Source organism: Pyrus communis, chromosome 12, assembly GCF_041283825.1.
Source record: "Pyrus communis isolate YQ-2024b chromosome 12, ASM4128382v1, whole genome shotgun sequence".
NCBI lineage: Eukaryota > Viridiplantae > Streptophyta > Magnoliopsida > Rosales > Rosaceae > Pyrus > Pyrus communis.
The window spans coordinates 4,614,795-4,635,047 of NC_142576.1; the positions used below are offsets into that span (position 1 = coordinate 4,614,795).

Consider the following 20,253-nt stretch of genomic DNA (forward strand, 5'->3'; position numbering starts at 1 on the left):
TTATTTAAGTTTTAGCTAGTTATGCCTAGCTACCCAAAATTTTCTCCTCAAATTTACATTATTGGTCACATGTTAAACTCAAGCGATACCACATATTAAACGATGCATTGAGAGCATGAATCTTGCTTCAATGTAGGATTGTTAGGCACATTGCATGGTTTTTTGTTTTTTTTTTCTTGAAAAGCTGGATATATTAACCAGGGCCAAAAAGCCAATATTACAACAAAAGCCCACAATGAGGCAAGCAACCAAAAAACAAAACTGGGAGTACAAGAGGAAGAAAAACCCGACACTAAAAGGAAGTAATTAGCGTCACTCCTTACACAACTAAACAAAATTAATGTGGGCAGGCACATTGCATAGTTTTAACGTTTGTTTCTTGTCTTGTTGGTAACTATGGCACAACTTGACAAGGGTATTATGGGAACCAGATATCTTCTTCTCCAAAACGACAAGACCAAAAGCAGCAAACATTTGCTCGGGGAAACGTCGTCCTTAAATTTGAAGGTAGGTACCACAACACATGTATGTCGGTGCCTGACACAAGTGGGATTGAACGGGAATCCCACGCAACAATTATGTCTGCCGGACAATCTCGGCCGCACGATTTGACTCATTGAGCAGATGATCAACCCATCAACGCATCAACGGCTGAAAAATCACACAGGCTTTACACGTCATTGTGTATCCGACGGGTTAGGGGTATATTTGGAACAGAAGTCCAGACCGTACCGCGAGAGGGACAAACAGACAGAGTGGTCCGAGTTCCAGTCGATTACTCCTCACGCTATCCAAAGGTTAAGGGGTTGGGATACATCTGGAAGCAAAATGCAGTCGTCCATACGTACCACCATCGTACCTACGTCAGTGGGTTCGGCGCCCACAAACTCATGAAACTGCTGAAACCACGACGGAAAGGTTACGAAAGAAATATTAAAGAGATTCTTTTAAAAGTATAATTTATAAATTTTTTTTTATTTTATATTTGTGACATGAAGTTTTATATTATTGACATGATAATTAATGTGAAATGATGAAGTAACAAAGAATTTATAGCAAGAGTTTTATTTCAAAAGTATCTTTTTTGTTTTTGGGAACATCTGTGTAGTATTTCTCAAGGCTACTACGCATATTCCAAATGAAAAGAAAACGCATGACGGAAAAGGCTATGATTATAAAACTCGAAATATGAAATTAAAATTATATTGTTTTTGGGAACAGTATATAAACCTGAGCACAAACATTTTACCCGTAAATGAGACAAGTAAAGAATGAGTATGAATTTAATTTTTCCTTGGACGTCAGTCTATTTTCTTATTTTTTAAGAATTGAATTAAATATTATAATGCAAAACGACAATATTCTTATTCCATATTTATTAGCAACCATAGGAGAAAAAATTACATTAGGTGTTGGGAAGACTTACAAAGGGATTTCAATTTCTCCGTAACCACCATCGTGTGATTCGTCAACGCTAACAAACGAACTCAGAATGTGAACTACGCGGTTGCAATTCGCCCACAACCACTAAATAATATTACTATTGCTTGATTTCTTTTTAAAAAGAAAAGGATGAAAATTATAACAAGGTGTGCTTGAAGTTAAGTATTATACAGAAAATTAGATAGAGCAACCAACATTGTCTTATCTTTCGGTTGAGTGTGTTTGTTGCTTAACTTGCTTTCTTCGTTTGGTAAGGGAATAGGGAGGTGAATCATGATCAAGAAAATACACCTTTACTTATGGAGAAATTATTATATCTTGCACAAAATCCGACACAGATTTTGGAAAATTGCAATTGAGGAAATAGAATGAGTCATTGGATTATGCTTAACACCTAAGATTAAGTGCATTAATCAGGTTTAGGTCTCAATCTTATCAGTTGGCATAATCCTTTTTAAGATATATTCTTTTACAAGAAAGGTAATTACAAATTTACTAGATTTAAGGGGCAAAATATGTGTCCAATGCGTATAAGTGTCGAGAATACGGTTCGATACACCAAGTGTCATAATATAAACGATTGATATTTTTTTAAGTATTCAACCACTTGTATTATGACTCTTGATGTACAGAGCCGTGTTCTCGGCACACTAACATGTCCCATCTATTGACATGTGGCCTTACCCACAAAGTTTGTTGTCCCTAGTGCATCAGTTGCACTAAAGACTTTTGTGTGCGAAAGATCAAAGTTGCTTGAACAGAGCAGGCTAAAAAAAGAGGAAAACTAACGAAAAGTTCAAAAAGCTTTAGTTTTAATGAAAAATGACAAATAAAGGTATAGTGAATAGTACTAGAGAAAGGTAAAAATGTAATTTTTCGTTAAAAGTGAACAATATCAGAAATATTTCGTTAAAATTCGAAAAAAAAAACTAAAGTGTGAAAATTACTACAGCCGAAACCACTTTGATGAAATAAGTATAGTCCTAGGGGGGCTACAGCTAAAATCAAATGAACCACAATTTGACAATAATACCCCCAGGTAATTACCATATAATAAAAATAATAATAAATAAAGCGAGCCCAATTAAACAGAACGTTGGCTGGCGAAAAGCTCAGGTACAGATTCGACAAGACGGGGAAGGAAGAGTCCGTCAGTAGTGACCGTGTAACGCCCCAAGATTCGTGCTTTACCGCTCATCTCTCTCTCTTCCCTCCCTCATTCTTTCTCGCTCCTCCGCCTGCGATATTCTCGCCATTTTCATGCCGCCCACCTACCAACTCCTCCTTCGCTCCAATTCGACACGTCCCAAAACCCCCCCCTCGTCTCGCTCCTCCTCCTCCCGATACAACCCAAACAAAACTGAATCGCTCTCCTAAATCTCGTTTTCTCATCGAACCCTGAGTTTTTTCTTTTGCCGATCCGGTCCAAGAGAATTTCTTGAAAAAAATAATTGGATTAAAAAAAGAAAAAAACTGAGGGTGAGATCATTGCCTGATCTGCTTTGACACCTGCCAATTTTCCCTTTTCGTGTTTACGCTGTGATATTTCGTATTCAGTGCATTGAATGACATCTGAAACTCCTGCTCGCTCACTCAGTCTTCTCGTTTCGCCAATTCCGAGACGATAAAGCTCCCGTCTTTTGTCTGTATTCGGATTCAGAGGTACGTCGCTTTTCTGGGTAATTTTTATTTTTGGGTTTTCAATTTTCTGTTTTTTCGGTACGAGAATATTGCAGAATTTCTTGGCACATTTTGGTGTATGTGGTTTCTGAGTTGATTGGGAATTCTGGGTATTTCTCTGATTTGGGTTTTGATTTTCGGGATTTAAAAGGGTTGTGGGGGCAGTGATTCAGATTGTTCATCAACTGTGTTATCTTGTCCGTCTTTGTTTTTGTTTTTAGCTTTGGCATTGCTTTCTTGGGGATCTGTGGAAGTCTGTTGCTATTTGAGCTATTTGGGTTTTCTGTGGGCCTCTTGGTTCTCCCTCCCGGCGATCAAAGGGTGGTCTGTTTCTGATCTGAATGCAATTTTTCTTCTTTTTGTTTTTTGTTACATCCCTGCATTTCTGAAATTCTGAAGTGTATTTGTATGCAATGCGTGTTCTAGTTGATGTCACTGAGCTACATTATCGTTTTTTATTCGGTTTGCAGGAGCTTCAATCTCACATTGTATTGTGTGGAATTTGAAAACATTGCAAACCCACCATTAGTTTTGGGGTCAGAGGTATTTATGAATTCTTGGTTTTTGATTAAGTGGTGCTGGAATTCTTCGGGTTGATTTGGTGTTTGCCTGTAGCTGGATTTGGGAAATGGGATTTCTGGATTTAGAGGCTGTGTTTGTTCATGGTGGTTAGAAGTGGGGTGAAGTGTATATGTAATTCTCCAATGATCACATTGGAGAATTATGGATGAATTCTGAGCAGCCCTTGCTGTCTTCATCTGATTCTCCATCAGCGTCGCTGGTTCCCTCCCCTTCTCTCACTAAGAACCTTGTCCGTATCTGCTCCAATGCTTCATTTTCATCTTCCAGTCTTGACAACAGTGACGATGCTCAAAGAGATTTATCTGAAGTGAAGGACGAGGTTGCTGTTTCTGGTTGCTCTGAGAGACCCTTAGAGAGTTTTACTACTCCTGCAGGTCCATCCAGTTCTCGGTTTTTGCCGCAGTCTCCTTTGGAGAACCCCACGCGGGATAGAAGACGCCTGGTGTCGTGGGGTACCATGGAACTGCAAAATGAAAATAGAAATTCAGGAACTCTTGAAATCTCCCAGGGTTCATCTAGGGTTCAGGAAAAGTTGTCTCAGAGGATCCGTCACAAAATTGTGCAGTTCGATGATAACTTGCTGCACGATGACAATCCAAGGTTGATCTATATTAACGATCCGAAGAGGACAAATGACAAGTATGAGTTCACTGGGAATGAGATTCGAACTAGCAAGTACACCATCATTACCTTCTTGCCCAAGAATCTTTTCATTCAGTTTCATCGGGTTGCTTATTTGTATTTTCTAGCAATTGCTGCCCTCAACCAGCTTCCACCTCTTGCAGTCTTTGGAAGAACAGTGTCTCTTTTTCCCCTTCTGTTTGTGCTCTTGGTCACAGCTATCAAAGATGGCTATGAAGATTGGCGGAGACATAGATCAGACAGGAATGAGAATAACCGGGAGGCTCTGGTGTTTCAATCTGGCCAATTTCGACCGAAGAAATGGAAACATATTCAAGTGGGTGAGGTTCTGAAGATTTGTGCCGATGACACAATTCCTTGTGACGTGGTCTTGTTAGGGACAAGCGATCCTAGTGGAGTTGCCTACATTCAAACAATGAATTTGGATGGTGAGTCGAACTTGAAAACAAGGTATGCTCGGCAGGAAACAACTTCAACAGTATGTGACGGGTGTACATTTTCAGGGCTCATCAGATGTGAACAACCTAATAGGAACATCTATGAGTTCACTGCCAACATGGAGTTTAATGGGCATAAATTTCCCCTGAGCCAATCAAATATAGTTTTGCGTGGTTGCCAGCTGAAGAACACAGACTGGGCAGTTGGTGTTGCGGTATATGCTGGACAGGAAACCAAGGCAATGCTGAATAGTGCAGCTTCTCCTTCCAAGAGAAGCAAACTGGAAAGCTACATGAACAGGGAAACTCTTTGGCTATCGATTTTCCTTTTTGTTATGTGTGCAGTTGTGGCCACTGGTATGGGCCTGTGGCTCATTCGCCATAAAGGTCAGATTGATACCTTGGCTTATTACCGGAAAAGATACTACTCATATGGGAATGTGAATGGAAAAACCTATAGATTTTATGGGATATCTATGGAGATCTTTTTCTCCTTTTTGAGTTCTATCATAGTTTTCCAGATCATGATACCAATCTCTCTGTATATTACAATGGAGTTGGTTCGATTGGGCCAGTCCTATTTCATGATTGAAGACAGGCATATGTTTGACAGTAGCTCTGGCTCAAGGTTCCAGTGCAGATCTTTGAATATCAATGAGGATTTGGGTCAAATACGATATATTTTTTCAGACAAAACGGGGACACTTACCGAGAACAAAATGGAATTCCGAAGAGCAAGCATATTTGGGAGGAATTTTGGGACATCTTTGCAGGAAGCAAATGTTGCAGGTATAACATGGCACTCTTTCCTTTTAGTTACTGAAAACAGTTTTTATTTCCTGGACATTGTATGTGTCCTTCCTCCTTTCTCCTCCTTTTCATCTCTCTCTCCCCTCTGTTTGTTTAGTTATGAAAAAAGAGAAAACATAAAACAAACACATTACTGATGTGCTCTTAGTGTATGCTAGTGTTTGAAGCAGTATTTTCCTTTTTAAAATTGTTATTCAGAGGAAAACTGTTTCAAATTGCTTTCAATTGTCTGCTTTCTGAAAGTAGATGATACTTTCATAAAGCATATCCAGATTTCCTTTTTGTACAAGCACTCATTTTATGTGATATTTGGCAGGAATAGGTTTAGGTAGAAAGAGATGGAAGCTCAAAAGCGAAATTTCTGTAGATAATGAGCTCATGGAGTTGTTGCACAAAGACCTAAGTGGAGATGACAGGATTGCTGCGCATGAGTTTTTCCTTACATTGGCTGCTTGCAACACTGTGGTTCCTATTGTCAGTAATGGTACATCTTCCAGTTGCGGAAAAAGTGAATTGGATGATGTAGAAACTATTGACTATCAGGGGGAATCTCCTGATGAGCAAGCATTAGTTTCTGCAGCCTCTGCATATGGATATACACTTTTTGAGCGCACATCTGGGCATATTGTTATGGATGTCAATGGTGAGAAACTAAGGTAGAAAGTCACTCACTCCTACTTCTATTTTCTTTTTGCACCTTTCTTTGTTCTTAGCTGTCCATTGTACATCATTATGAATTTATTATATGTAACATTGTATGTTTGAATCATGTTAATGACAACGTCAGTTGTATTTGAGTGTGCTATAGCTGCAGTACCTTAACATCCTTCTATGTTTTTTTCTTACTGTTTTTCATTCTTTATTTTTATATTTTTAATTTATTTGTATGTGGATCTAGGTTGGATGTATTGGGTCTTCATGAGTTTGATAGCATGCGAAAAAGGATGTCCGTTGTTATCAGATTTCCAAACAATAGTGTAAAGGTGTTGGTGAAAGGTGCTGATACTACAATGCTCAGCACTTTAGCAAATGACTCTGAAAGGGATGATCATGTGACACGTTTAACTCAGAACCATCTGAGTGAATATTCGTCAGAAGGTTTACGTACTCTTGTAGTTGCTTCCAGGGATCTTACAGATGAAGAACTTGAGCAGTGGCAAAGCATGTATGAAGATGCAAGTACCTCATTGACTGATCGGTCCTCGAAATTACGTCAAACAGCAGGTCTCATAGAATGCAACTTAAAGCTTCTTGGGGCAACTGCAATTGAGGATAAGCTACAAGATGGTGTGCCAGAAGCTATCGAGTCCCTCCGGCAAGCAGGAATCAAGGTTTGGGTTCTGACTGGAGATAAGCAAGAGACAGCTATTTCGATTGGTATATCATGCAAACTCTTGACAGCAGACATGCAACAAATTATTATAAATGGAACTTCTAAGGATGAATGCCGAAATCTTTTGGCCGATTCCATGGAAAAATATGGTGTAAAATCATCCAATAAAATTGACCCGAGATTCAAACTGAAAAAAAATGCTGAAAATAGCTATCTTGAGATACCTGGCAATGCAAAGACATCCAGTGTGCCCCAATGGAATGGAGGGAAGGAAGAAGGAAAGATGAATGCACCATTAGCACTCATAATAGATGGGAACAGTTTGGTATACATTCTGGAGAAAGATCTGGAGTCAGAGGCAAGCCCCTTTCCAGATCTGGAGTCAGAGGCAAGCCCCTTTCCATCTATTGAACAATTTGCTTGCAGTTTGATATGCCTTTTTGTTTTGCTGTTTGTTTATAAGTGGCTGATTGCTTGCTTTCGTTCTAAACAGTTTTATAGCTTTACACATTGTACTTTTGAATTGAATTCACATTATGGTGAAGATTAACTTGGTAATTTCTTTTCTTTCCACAGCTATTCAACCTTGCCACTTCCTGTAGTGTTGTGTTATGCTGTCGTGTTGCACCTTTGCAGAAAGCTGGAATTGTTGATCTAATTAAGACCCGTACTGATGATATGACACTGGCTATAGGTGATGGTAAGTTAAAACATTGATAGTTATGTTATGATTTGCCTGTTTGGGAGGGGTGGGATCCACATTGGCTTGATTTTTTTCTTATGCAATCCTGCATGACACTGGATGCAAAACCAAGTCATATTCTGAGTCTACTGTTTCTTATCCATGTGCAACCTGTTGTCCTATACTACGCTTTATTTTGTGTGAAGTTCTCTAAATTTTTCTTCTGATCACTGATATTTCTTTAGGAGCAAATGATGTTTCAATGATCCAAACGGCTGATGTTGGAGTTGGAATTTGCGGTCAGGAAGGGCGTCAAGCTGTGATGGCATCAGACTTTGCTATGGGGCAGTTTCGGTTTTTAAAAAGATTACTTCTGGTGCATGGGCACTGGAATTATCAGCGTGTTGGCTATTTGGTTCTGTACAACTTCTACCGCAATGCAGTTTTTGTAATGATGCTATTTTGGTATGCCTTGTTCTTTGGTTTATTTTCATGGAAGCTTTCTGCGCTTGCATCATACCCAAATGTGATGGATGACCATGAAGTTGAACATTTGTGTGACTAAATTATCTTAAGTTTAGTTACATAGCAAAACACTCTTTGAAGATCAAAGTCCAATATAAGTTGTTACAATAAAATCTAATATAGATCTTTCATTGTGCATTCAAATCATTAATACATTATGTATTGCACATCAAAAGCTCTTTTGAGCCAAAGGATCATTTCTATTTGATGTTGCATGATGCACCATTTAATGATGCTGATTGTTTTATTCTTTTCCGTTGATGTGCAGGTATATATTAGGCACTGCTTTTTCAACAACTTCTGCATTAACAGATTGGAGTAGTGTTTTCTATTCTGTGATTTATACTTCACTCCCTACAATTGTTGTTGGTATACTGGACAAAGACTTGAGCCACAGGACACTGTTACAATATCCGAAACTCTATGGTGCGGGCCATAGACACGAGGCGTACAATTTACATCTCTTCTGGATCACAATGCTTGACACCCTATGGCAGAGTCTTGTTCTCTTCTATGTACCCCTCTTCACGTATAAGGATAGCTCAATAGACATATGGAGCATGGGCAGTTTATGGACAATAGCAGTTGTTGTTCTTGTCAACGTACATTTGGCAATGGACATCCATCGTTGGGTATTCATCACGCACATTGCAGTATGGGGTTCAATAATCATCACATATGCCTGTATGATTGTATTGGATTCTATACCTGTTTTTCCTAATTACTGGTTAGATTCGTTCGACTTCTGCTTTTCTTTTTCTGTTTTGAAACGTATAATGCTTTATTACGTTAAGCTGATTCTCCCCCACATTTTCTTTTGGGTGCAGGACTATATACCATTTGGCAAAGTCTCCCACATATTGGATTGCCATTTTGCTTATAACAGTTGTCGCGTTGCTCCCTCGCTTTGTGTTCAAAGTTGTATATCATATTTTTTGGCCTTCAGATATCCAGATAGCTGCTGAGATTTTAAATAGACAACGTAAACATTTGAGCTCAAAGCAAGATGACAGTTCAAGTTAACATGTATTACAGGCTTCGAGACAAATGTTCATTCTGAGATGGCTTCCCTTGTGTTTGTCCGTCGTGCAGCCTTCCAGTGGAATGAGGTTATAAAATATCAAAGGTGAGCCTTTTTTAAAGATGCATAATATATCGTTGATGGAGCATTCTTCTAAACAATTTGCATGGCTAGGTACCCTAGTTGAAAATATAGTATGAGAGTAATACAGGTTACACATATTTTGGTAGTTAATTACTTTGGATTTTGGTTACAATTCTGTTCGTCAGTACTGGTTTATTCCAATATTTGGTATTTGGGAGGAAATTTAGTGTCAGACCTATTCATGAGCAATGAGTTGATGTCTTCGTGTCCAAACGAATGAACGTTGTGTTTTATAACAGCTTGTTATCATACATGTAAAATCCGAATCATATCACACTAGGTTTAATTAGACGCAACTGTCTCCTAAGCCTACGTGATGTTTCTATCCTCTTGTTCCGCAGATGAGTTGCTTTAGCTGACTACACGCGAAAAGAACCATAAGTATTTGACAACAGAACGGAGTATCCCATCAAAAGATAAGAAGAGCGGAAGGTGGATGGTCCAGGCCAAAGGAGCGTGCTTGGCAGATACAGAAAACTTGTTTGGCTAACTATAGTCGGGAAGGGGAATCAGATGGAAGAAGAAGAAAGAAAGCCCGAGTTGCAGAATCTCAAGCAATTTGTCGAATACTATTAGATGTCGTCGGGCATTGACAATACCGGAAAAAATAACATGGTTGCGTTCGTAGGTTTGTCAAGATGCAGTGCATAGAGAGAGACCTAGTAGGTTTGTGTAGAGGTCAGATCTGGCATTTTTCTTTTACAGTTCACTTATAAAATTAAGAAAAAGAAGAAAATTACATGTTATTTCATTCTTTGTTTCATCTCAGTGATGTGTAGCACATGTGGCCGTTTGACTTAACACGTGAAACAACCTGCTTTGATACCATGAAGAAAGTTGGGGTTTCACTGTAAAACTAATTGGCAATATGGAAAAGTAGTCTAATCTCTTATAAGCTCATGTAAGATCCATCCTTCTATCAATATAGAATTCATTCTCAACAGATAATTTATAAAATAAGGACAGTACTTATTAAACTCACCACTATAATAATAGTTTTATTTGAATTTGACACGCATGAATTACAAGTGAATATTTAATATAATACTTCTAACAAAAGCGCTAAAAGTAGAAGTATTTTCCACAAAAACGTTTTTAAACGGGTATTTAAGTTTCAATTTTCTACGGACCCGATAGATTCGATAACAACTAAAGCCTAAGGGTGAGTGTGTATAAAATTCCGAATCAAATCAGCACACGGTAATGAAAGAACGAGATATTGCATAACGTTGACCAATTTTTGGAATTATATCACAAACCATATTTTCTAACCATAAAATATTCAAGTGCTATGAAATCACTCGTCGACGTGATTAAATTATTATAACGTGATATCCATAAAACAAATCTAACCAGTGTGAACGCAATCTAGGGTGACCAGAGTTTTGAACACTAGAAATGTGCCCACGTTGCAATATTTGCAACCTTACAATTTTCTAGTCCGTACAGGATGGCACCACACAGCTGACTTTGGCTTCAGACGAAGGAAAAACTAAAAGAGGAGGAAGGGGAGGAAACACTCTACCTCCTCCCCCTCCACAAGTAGGAAATTTTTTGTTTACAATAGGTGATAGCAATATTGCTATTGACGGACAATAATTATCACGAAGGGTGCCACAGGGGTACGTATCTAATGACCAGTACATTAATCTAGAGATAATTTGTATAAACATTCATAAAGAATACACGAATACCACAAGCAATTCTACTTTTTTTTTTTTTTTTTTTTTTTTTTCTTTTCACCAAAGGAGAGTCTCTTACACCCATTAAATCAGACACACAGTTTAACCATGTTTTGGGGGCTGGGGAGAACTAGGCATGAAAACTATATAATTATACGATGGAGTACGTTAGAGAAACCATTTATTTATACTATATTGAATTATCATTTGATGTGACAAGTAATATATACAATCAATGATATAAATTCATTAATTGACATAACATATATACATTACTTGTCATATTAAATTGTCCACAAATATATATATATATATATATATATAAAATACAAAAGTGTAAACTCCTTAATTAACATTTTTGTATAAGATCACGTACGTTGCTTTGCGCTAAGCTCTCATACCAAAAGTTGGAACCATTGAACTATTGAAGTAAGTCAATGGTCATGACTCATCCGTAGATGCATCTGGGTCGACAATGCACGCGGTTGCATTGCCTTGATCTCGCAAACATTTGTCTAAACTCACATGCGTGCAGTAGAGGCTTGTGCTCTAACTATTATTATATTTTTATTGTTTATTCTTTCCATCAACAAAACCTAGTAAGTTGTTAATTTGTTATTGCAGTTCACACATAGTTCACACATCTTGCTTAAGATCGATGCAATTACCCATAAGACAAGGGCTGTATAACGAAGCACTCGAGCTGCACATCGGGTTTGTCTAATTTATTATAAGGAGTGTTCTTGGATATTAGGAATATTTTCACAAGATCATGACAAGAATTGTAACTGTGTTTTGGTTACCAAGAAATTTTTATTTTTTTGGCTTGCAAGTTAATTTCAAGTTTCTAAGAGATGAAATATGAATCTCCTTAGATGAGCACCTAACTAGAATTTACGGAGAATTAAAAAAAAAAAATTCTCTAGTTATATATGCTCTCTATCTACCTTCTTCTAAGATATGATTCATTTAGGAGCTCCTAAGTATAGAGAGGAAAAGGGAGCTCCTAGTGGCTCTTTATAATTAATGCTAACTAATTTAATATTATTTTAAATAAATAAATAATTTTTATCGGCTAATTATTGACTCATAGTCGTTATAACTCTCGAAAGTAAGGAGTACATAGAGCTCCTAAAATAACCTTTCGATAGTTGTAGTTAATACTTTGCTCTAAAATAGAGAGTATAATTGGAGATACCCTAAATGTGAATTTTTAATTTGGGGATTGCTTCAATACTACATGTATATAATACAATCACCATCTGATGGGTCATATATAATTCATGTGAATAATTGTATTTAATATAATAGCATCGAGATGGTAATTATATTAAATACTAGGACCGACCCTGAGAACCTGGGGGCACTAGGCAAGCCTTCGAAGTGGGGGCCCTAGAGTTCTTTGACCCGACCCTTTTTACATTGATATGTATAAGAAAAAAATTTACTAAAACATGAAAAAGTCTATTTCTACATCAAATATCATTAAAAATTAATATCAAAAGAAGAAAGATATATGATATTACTTATATATTACTCGTCTTGCGTTTTTAGATAGTAATGTAGATAGGATTTTTTTTTTTAATTTCAAAAAAAGAAAAAAAGAAAAAAAAAAAAGCCTCCTAGCCGCTTAGAGCCCAACCAATTTTTCCAACCGATTTGCAAGAAAACGCCTCGAATCACCACTGCCCAATGCCTAGACGCCGCCTAGGCCCTTTTTTAGAACACTAACCCATATATAATATATTAATATAAGCAAAGCATAAGTAATCAGGCAAATGATCAGATATTCAGACTCATCATAATAAAGAATCAAACCACCTTAACCAACCTATTCCACCCATTACGGCAATACCCTAAAATTGAATCCATAACCCCTAAAAGATTGAATCCCTAAAATCTTTCAAATCCTAAAATCCCTAGAGGGAGTATGGATTCGAAAACCCTAATTCCATTTACAAACAAGCTTACAAATTAAATTATAGGAAAAAGAAGAGGACGAAGAAGTTGGAGAAGAGGTGACTTGACCTGAAAGTGGGGAAGGATATCGCCTCGCCAAGCTTACCTACCTGCCAGTCACCACCAAGTCGAATTGAAAGAGGAGTTCTTACCTAGCATGCTAAATTTTAATCATTTTTTTTACTGTTACAATGTTACTTATTACATTCAGTAAATGAATTAACGGTTGGATTAATTGCATCTGACGGCTGGAAAGAATACTAGAGTGAATAGGATATATAGTAATTTCCATATACATGTAAAACTATAATTACACTTACATGTGGTTGCAGGAAAAGGAAAATAAGTGAAAAAAAATTTGTGAAAAATTATATTATTGCTTATGATATCATATTTTGATATTTTTATTGAATTTGAATATTGTATATATAAGGTTTAGGGGCCCTCTGAACTGGGGACCTAGGCAAGCAGGTGCTTACTTCGGCTACCTTTAGAACAATTATTGATCAATAGATGTAAGTATTGTAGTCAAATCAAATTAATGCTAAAAATTCTCTAATGAGAATGTATTCATGTATATAATATGTCAGTAGAAATTTGATCAATAATTTTACAAGTACTCGAGCCAATTCTAACTCGAGCCAATTCTAACTATTACGAATTTATTAAATTACATTACTAATAACTAGAGATCCAATTAAAGGAGGGGAAAATGACAACTTCTATTTTGCACTACTAAAATTGAACGTTGACAATATGAACGTTGAATATTCCAACTAGATATCCATTGGATGCCTCATAAAGTAGTAACTAAATTGTAATAAAAAAATGCTAATCATAATAAACGGTTATATAACTCTCATATGATCACATTTAGATGTGAAATTATTAATATAAGGTATATGAATCATGAAAATAATTTACAAGAGGTTTTGCTCCAATGATGCTTATCCACACGTTTAGACTTGCTTATCCACACGTTTAGACTTGCCCGGATGGACTAGATACCGTAGAACAAGGACCTTGGACATGCGACTACCACCAATCTAATTCCACTCTCTTTGCCAGTTATAACGTACCAATCTACCTCTAGATTGGCCCGTATCACAATCCCTAAGGATACTATCGTAATTTTGGCCAATAATTTTTGTCCGGTCCAACTGGGACGAGATAAGATTAATTGGGATAAGATAATACAACAATAGCAACTTGAGACTTTTAAATTGTTGGTTTAACAAAGTTCGCAAAATAGAAAAGATTAAATTTCCAGAGGGTCAAGACAAAGCCAGGTAGTAACCAATGTCTGACGACACGAGGATTACCTCATGCAATGACGACATACGGAATTGGATCCCATCCAGATCCAGTTGGTGAGGATGTTAGGAATTTCTACATCTTAACTATTCATCGTGTATTGTACAGTCAGAAATCATTTGACTTTGTTTATTTAAAATTAAACACAAATAGTATTTGACGAAAACTAAACGTATGATGTACGATGAACAGTTAGAATGTGTGGATTCTTGGGATTCCCACAAAGTGGATCCGGAGAGGATCCTCTTCAACGACATACAGCATTCGTAGCATTACGTGGAGGTTCATCCAGCCGTCGGTGGGAAGAAAAGAAAGACGTCCAAGGCGGGGAGTGTGTCGGGTTATCTCATGACTTTCGCTTCTCCTTCCTTGAATTGTAACTTGAGGAGGAGCTCCTTTAGACGGATATAAAAGGACACCTCCCATCCATCACTTTGGCTACAGCTAACCTAACCACACCACAAACTCTCCAATATAAAATCAGTATATTAGTTTGTTGTTAATCAAGAAATTAGGATTAATGGAGTGGTCGTGGCCGGAGAGTGTGCTATCAAATAGGGAGAGGATGGTGGAGGAGTTGATCCAAGGGCGTGAACTGGCAAGTCAACTTAGTAGGGGTTTCGATAATAGGACAATCCTTGTTAATGGTGTTGATGGTGGATCGGATGAGGGTACTGTTAATAAGATTTTGGGGTCTTTTGTGAATGCCCTTCTGATTTTAAATGGGAAGGAGTCTGATCAGGAGTTTGTTTCTGATCAGATTCAAGGAAATAGTAATGATGTTAGTGGCGGTGGTGGTGCAGATTCATCATCTTGGGATGGTAATCATGATCATGCAGCTGCTATTAAGTCTGAAGATTATACTGAGGAGGAGATCAGTTGTAAGAGCACTTCAACCTTCAAGGATCGTAGAGGTTCTTATAAGAGAAGGTAATTAGTTATATTTCTCTAATTAATTACTACCTAGGTAATACTCATCAGCATCTGCATTAACATATTGTTCAAAATTTCCATGCATGATTAATTGATTGTTCAATCTCAAACATTTCATGAAACGTACAATAGTAAATAGTGTTTTACTCTGCCAATTAATCATCCACATCTGTGAGATAAGAATAGTTATAATTAATTGCTCATAATAGTTGTTAGATTTATGTGGATGTGTGAACAACTATAATTATAATTAAGTTACTCACAACAGCTGTCAGATCACAACAGCTGTTATATTCTTGTGAATAAATATTATTATCGTTTTTTTATTCAAATATGCATAGAATTTTTATTGAGACAAGAGTGAAGACTATACCACTTGCTTTCATACGCTCATGTTCTGCCATACTTTGACAAAATTTGGATGCTGATGCTTCTATTGTTCCTTGTATTGAATGATCTCAATATCCATTCCTATCCTTCTTACCATGCCTGCATTACCACTTAACGTTAACAGTACGTTTCATGAAAAATAGATGGCAACTTTGCCTAATTTAATAATTTAAAAGTTCTAATAATAGAGATATGCAACTTGTTGATTCCTTGCAGAAAGACTTCACACTCTTGGACAAGAGACATTCCTGCTTTGATTGCCGACGGTCATGCGTGGAGAAAGTATGGACAAAAAAATATCCACAATGCCAAGCATCCAAGGTACATGCATATATGCGATTTACACGATTTACCTCGTAAAATTGTAAGAAATTTCAATAATTAAAATGGTAATACTTTCAAAAATGAAGTTGACCATAGTTATGTTATATATATATATATATATATATATACATGCAGGAATTACTTTAGATGCACTCACAAATACGATCAAGCGTGCAAAGCAACCAAGCACGTGCAACAAGTTCAAGATCATCCACCAGTGTTTCGAACAACATATTATGGCACCCACAGTTGCAGAGACTACCTCAAAACTTCTGAATTGGTCTTGGATTGCACAAATCCTAGAGATTCTTCAAAGTTTATTAGTTTTGACAACGCCAATTGTTTTACAAACAAACAAGAGCACCCATTTCCCGCATCCTTCACTTCATCATCAGTTAAAAAAGAACTAATCGTCAAGGCAACAAGTGATCATACGGTGACAAGCCACCACAACCATTCGCTACCCAGTGATTATCTCGTGTTGCATGATGATCTGATGGAATTCGCGTCCTCTGAGCCCATGGGCGGGTTTTCATCAAGCATTGATCAGTATGATCACGACGATGTGTTTTTGAGGATGATTGCCGAGTCTTACTTTGATATATAATGAAACTTTGCAGATTATTTGCACTAGATGATCACTACACGCGAAACGAACGCAATAACATAATTGTCAAAGGATGAGGAGACGGGGAACGTGGATGGTCTCTAGGCCCAATGAGTGCTTGCCTGGTGGGGAAATCAAGTGGTAGAAGAAGAAAAAAGTCCGAGTTGAAGAATCTCAATCCATTTGTCGGATACTTTTTTTTTGGTCACATTTGTGGGATACTTTTTAGGTGTCGCTGGGCATCGACAATAAGCGAAAATAAGAATGTTGTGTTCATAGTTTTTGTAGTGGATTTTTTTTTTGAAATCAGTAAACTAAAATTTTAAGCGACTTATCATATTAATTTTTTGAAATTATTAATTTATCATCTCTACTTGTTACATCCAAAATAAGTCATGTGCATTTGTACTTAGGATTATTTCGGACTTTGACCTCATTTTTACAAGTTTTTTAATACAAGTATATATTTACACTAGGGGGCTGAATAATAAAGTGGTTTTGGACATTTGACCTCCTTTTTTCTACTTCTCTTTGGTACGAACCCAAAATCCAAAAATTTTGGCTAGTAAATAAATATGTCATGTTCGTTTCAAAAAATTATGGTGAACTACCAAAATGTATATTAGGCTCACTAAGATGAGGTTTAACAAATTGCAAGTAGGAATGGGCGACGGTTATGGCGGACGGGTAACCGCAGTTATTTATCTATAACCATTTAAGTCCTTACCGCATAACCGTTTACCCGTCGGTAATTGCATAAACGGGTACCCCATACCCATAACCGTTTATAAATGGGTAACCATACCCATAACCACGTACTCATTTAACTGTAACCGCATACCATTTTTTTACTCATTTCGTTTACCCATTTTTTAACAAGTTGTATATATATTTGCATAATTTTATTCAAATTCCATAAATGTATTTTTTTTTTTACAAACTAAATCATATTGGAAGGAAAATTCATGCATTTTTAATTAACTTTTCGGTTACACCAAGCATGTCTCCAATTAAAACATCTAGACTAAGGTTAAAATAAATCAAATTCCATATATATGATTACAATGTAAAGTTTCTAAAAACTCAAGGTAATCATTCTCTTGAATACTAAATGATTCAAAGCTCCAAAATATCCAAAACTAAACTTTTGAACGCTCTAATGATTTAGCACGTTCAATCACAAAGTCTCATTGACCCGTTGTCACCAAAAGAGGCGTACGAAAGATATATATGAATTGAATTAGTATCCCAATTAGTCAACAGTAACCCCAAAATAAAAAATAAAAAAAAAACAAAAATAAAGATTAAACAACGAAATGTAACAAATTTTCGTGGTGATAATCAAATAATTAATTCGATTAATTCCCATTTTGCTAATTTTTTGCCACATTGCACTATTATGTTCTATCACCATTTGGAAACCAAATCCCATGCAATCTACAGCAATCCGAGCTTGCCTTGCCTGTGTTGGTAAAGCGACGACTGTAGTGGGTAACATGCTCTCAGCCATCCTTAGGTTACCGGTTCGAATCCGGCAGGTCGGATTTAAGTTTTGGTTTAACCAATTTTTTTTTTTTTAACTTTTTCGATTTAAAAATATTTCTCGTACGTCGCAGTTCAGTTTTCCGTTTTTCTCTTGGGGTCAAAATTTCCATTTTTCATGATCAACAAAATTCAGTTATAACAAGGTTGCACACCAGCTGTTTGATATTATGATAGTGATGAGAAAGGAAAGAGAGGAGGAAGGGAAAAAAACGACGACACCTTTCTATGCTCATTCAAATTACCCCTCCCATCAAACAAGTTCAAATCCCTACTCAAATAAACCATGAACTTCAAAATTCAGATAAAAAGCATTTACCAGTCAATAACACTCATCAAACCATTCCAAAACCAATGCAGACAACACAAACAAAACCATTCGTAAAAGACTAAAATATACACTATAATTAAAATAAAAAGGAAACCATTAATACATTATGTATTGCACATCAAAAGCTCTTTTGAGTCAAGGGATCATTTCTCTTTGATGTTGCATGATGCACCATTTAACTATGCTGATTGTTTTGCTCTTTTCCGTTGATGTGCAGGTATATATTATCCACTGCTTTTTCAAGAACTTCTGCATTAACAGATTGGAGTGGTGTTTTCTATTCTGTGATTCATACTTCACTCCCAACAATTGTTGATGGTATGCTGGACAAAGACTTGAGCCACAAGACACTGTTACAATGTCCAAAACTCTATGGTACGGGCCATAGACACGAGGCATACAATTTACATCTCTTCTGGATCACAATGCTTGACACCCTATGGCAGAGCTTGTTCTCTTCTATATATGTACCCCTCTTCACGTATAAGGATAGCTCAATAGACATATGGAGCATGGGCAGTTTATGGACAATAGCAGTTGTTGTTCTTGTCAACATACATTTGGCAATGGACATTCATCGTTGGGTATCCATCACTCATATTGCAGTATGGGGTTCAATAATCAAGTATGCCTGTATGGTGGTATTGGATTCTTTACCCGTCTTTCCTATTTACTAGATAGATTCGTTGACTTCTGCTTTTCTTTTTCTGTTTTGAAACGTATAATGTTTTATTGCGTTAAGCTGATTGTCCCCCACATTCTCTTTTGGGTGCAGGACTATATACCATTTGGCAAAGTTTCCCACATATTGGATCTCCATTTTGCTTATAACGGTTGTCGCGTTGGTCCCTCGCTTAATTTTCAAAGTTGTAAATCGTATTTTTTGGCCTTCAGATATTCAGATAGCTGCTGATGAGATTTTAAATAGACAACGTAAACATTTGAGCTCAAAGCAAGATGACAGTCCAAGTTGACATGTATTACAGGCTTCGAGACAAATGTTCATTCTGAGATGGCTTCCCTTGTGTTTGTCTGTCATGCAGCTTTCCAACGGAATGCAGTTATATAGTATCAAAGGTGAGCTTTTTTTTCAAAGATACATAAGATATTGTTGATGGAGCATTCTTCTAAACAATTTGCATGGCTAGGTACCCTAGTTGAAAATATTGTATGAAACTTAATAATTATACAGTACTGGTTTATTTCATTATTTGGTATTTGGGAGAAAATTTAGTGTCTAACCTATATTAACCAAGGATCATGTATGCAGTAGAGAGAGAGAAAGAAGATTGACAGAGATCAATGAAGGAGAAGAGAGATAATTGAGAGAAACTTAGAGAGGAAGAAACTGTATTTTCTGTATTGATATTCTTTGTTAGTTACAACTGTTTTCTTACAAGGTATATATGCTAACTACAGTAGATTACAAGATAAGCAACTATTACAACAATCTTAACTGCCTACTACATCTTATGACACTTAGGACTACAACCATTGGATCTATTACTCCTAACAACCTATTCATGAGTCATGAGTTGATGTCTTTGTGTCCAAACGAATCAACGTTGTGTTTTATAACAACTTGTTATCGTACATGTAAAATCCGAATCATAACATCACTTGATGTTTCTTTCCTCTGGTTCTGCAGATTAGTTGCAATAGCTGACTACATGCGAAAAAATCATAAGTATTTGACAACAGAACGGAGTATCCCGTCTTCCCGTCAAAAGATAAGAAGAACGGAAGGTGGATGGTCTAGTCCAAATGAGCGTGGTGGATACAGAAAACTTGTTTGGCTAACTACAGTCGGGAAGGGGAATCTGGTGGAAGAAAAAAAGAAGAAAGAAAGCCCGAGTTGAGAAATCTCAAGCA

At 36.8% G+C, this 20,253-nt stretch overlaps 2 protein-coding genes across 7 annotated transcripts; both read left to right on the forward strand.

Annotated features, from left to right (window-relative positions):
• Positions 1–2,519: 2,519 nt before the first annotated feature.
• Positions 2,520–10,050, forward strand: LOC137745621 (phospholipid-transporting ATPase 1). 6 transcript variants are annotated; one of them, XM_068485602.2, is made up of 11 exons: positions 2,558–3,105; positions 3,345–3,447; positions 3,594–3,666; positions 3,739–5,573; positions 5,911–6,250; positions 6,493–7,315; positions 7,504–7,627; positions 7,855–8,074; positions 8,403–8,861; positions 8,962–9,260; positions 9,641–10,050. In XM_068485602.2, the coding sequence occupies exons 4-10, from the start codon at positions 3,851–3,853 to the stop codon at positions 9,155–9,157; spliced, it is 3,885 nt and encodes a 1,294-aa protein (XP_068341703.2). In that variant the 5' UTR covers positions 2,558–3,105; positions 3,345–3,447; positions 3,594–3,666; positions 3,739–3,850; the 3' UTR covers positions 9,158–9,260; positions 9,641–10,050. The 6 variants fall into 6 exon arrangements, with proteins under 6 accessions (XP_068341701.2, XP_088537554.1, XP_088537553.1 ...); XM_088681426.1 differs by lacking the exon at positions 3,345–3,447 and having other exon boundaries at positions 2,966–3,105; XM_068485603.2 differs by lacking the exon at positions 3,345–3,447 and having other exon boundaries at positions 3,001–3,122.
• A 4,627-nt stretch (positions 10,051–14,677) lies between these two features.
• LOC137744041 (WRKY DNA-binding transcription factor 70) lies at positions 14,678–16,838 on the forward strand. Its single transcript, XM_068483904.2, has 3 exons — positions 14,678–15,184; positions 15,794–15,898; positions 16,037–16,838. The coding sequence occupies exons 1-3, from the start codon at positions 14,775–14,777 to the stop codon at positions 16,506–16,508; spliced, it is 987 nt and encodes a 328-aa protein (XP_068340005.2). The 5' UTR covers positions 14,678–14,774; the 3' UTR covers positions 16,509–16,838.
• The last annotated feature ends 3,415 nt before the right edge of the window (positions 16,839–20,253 follow it).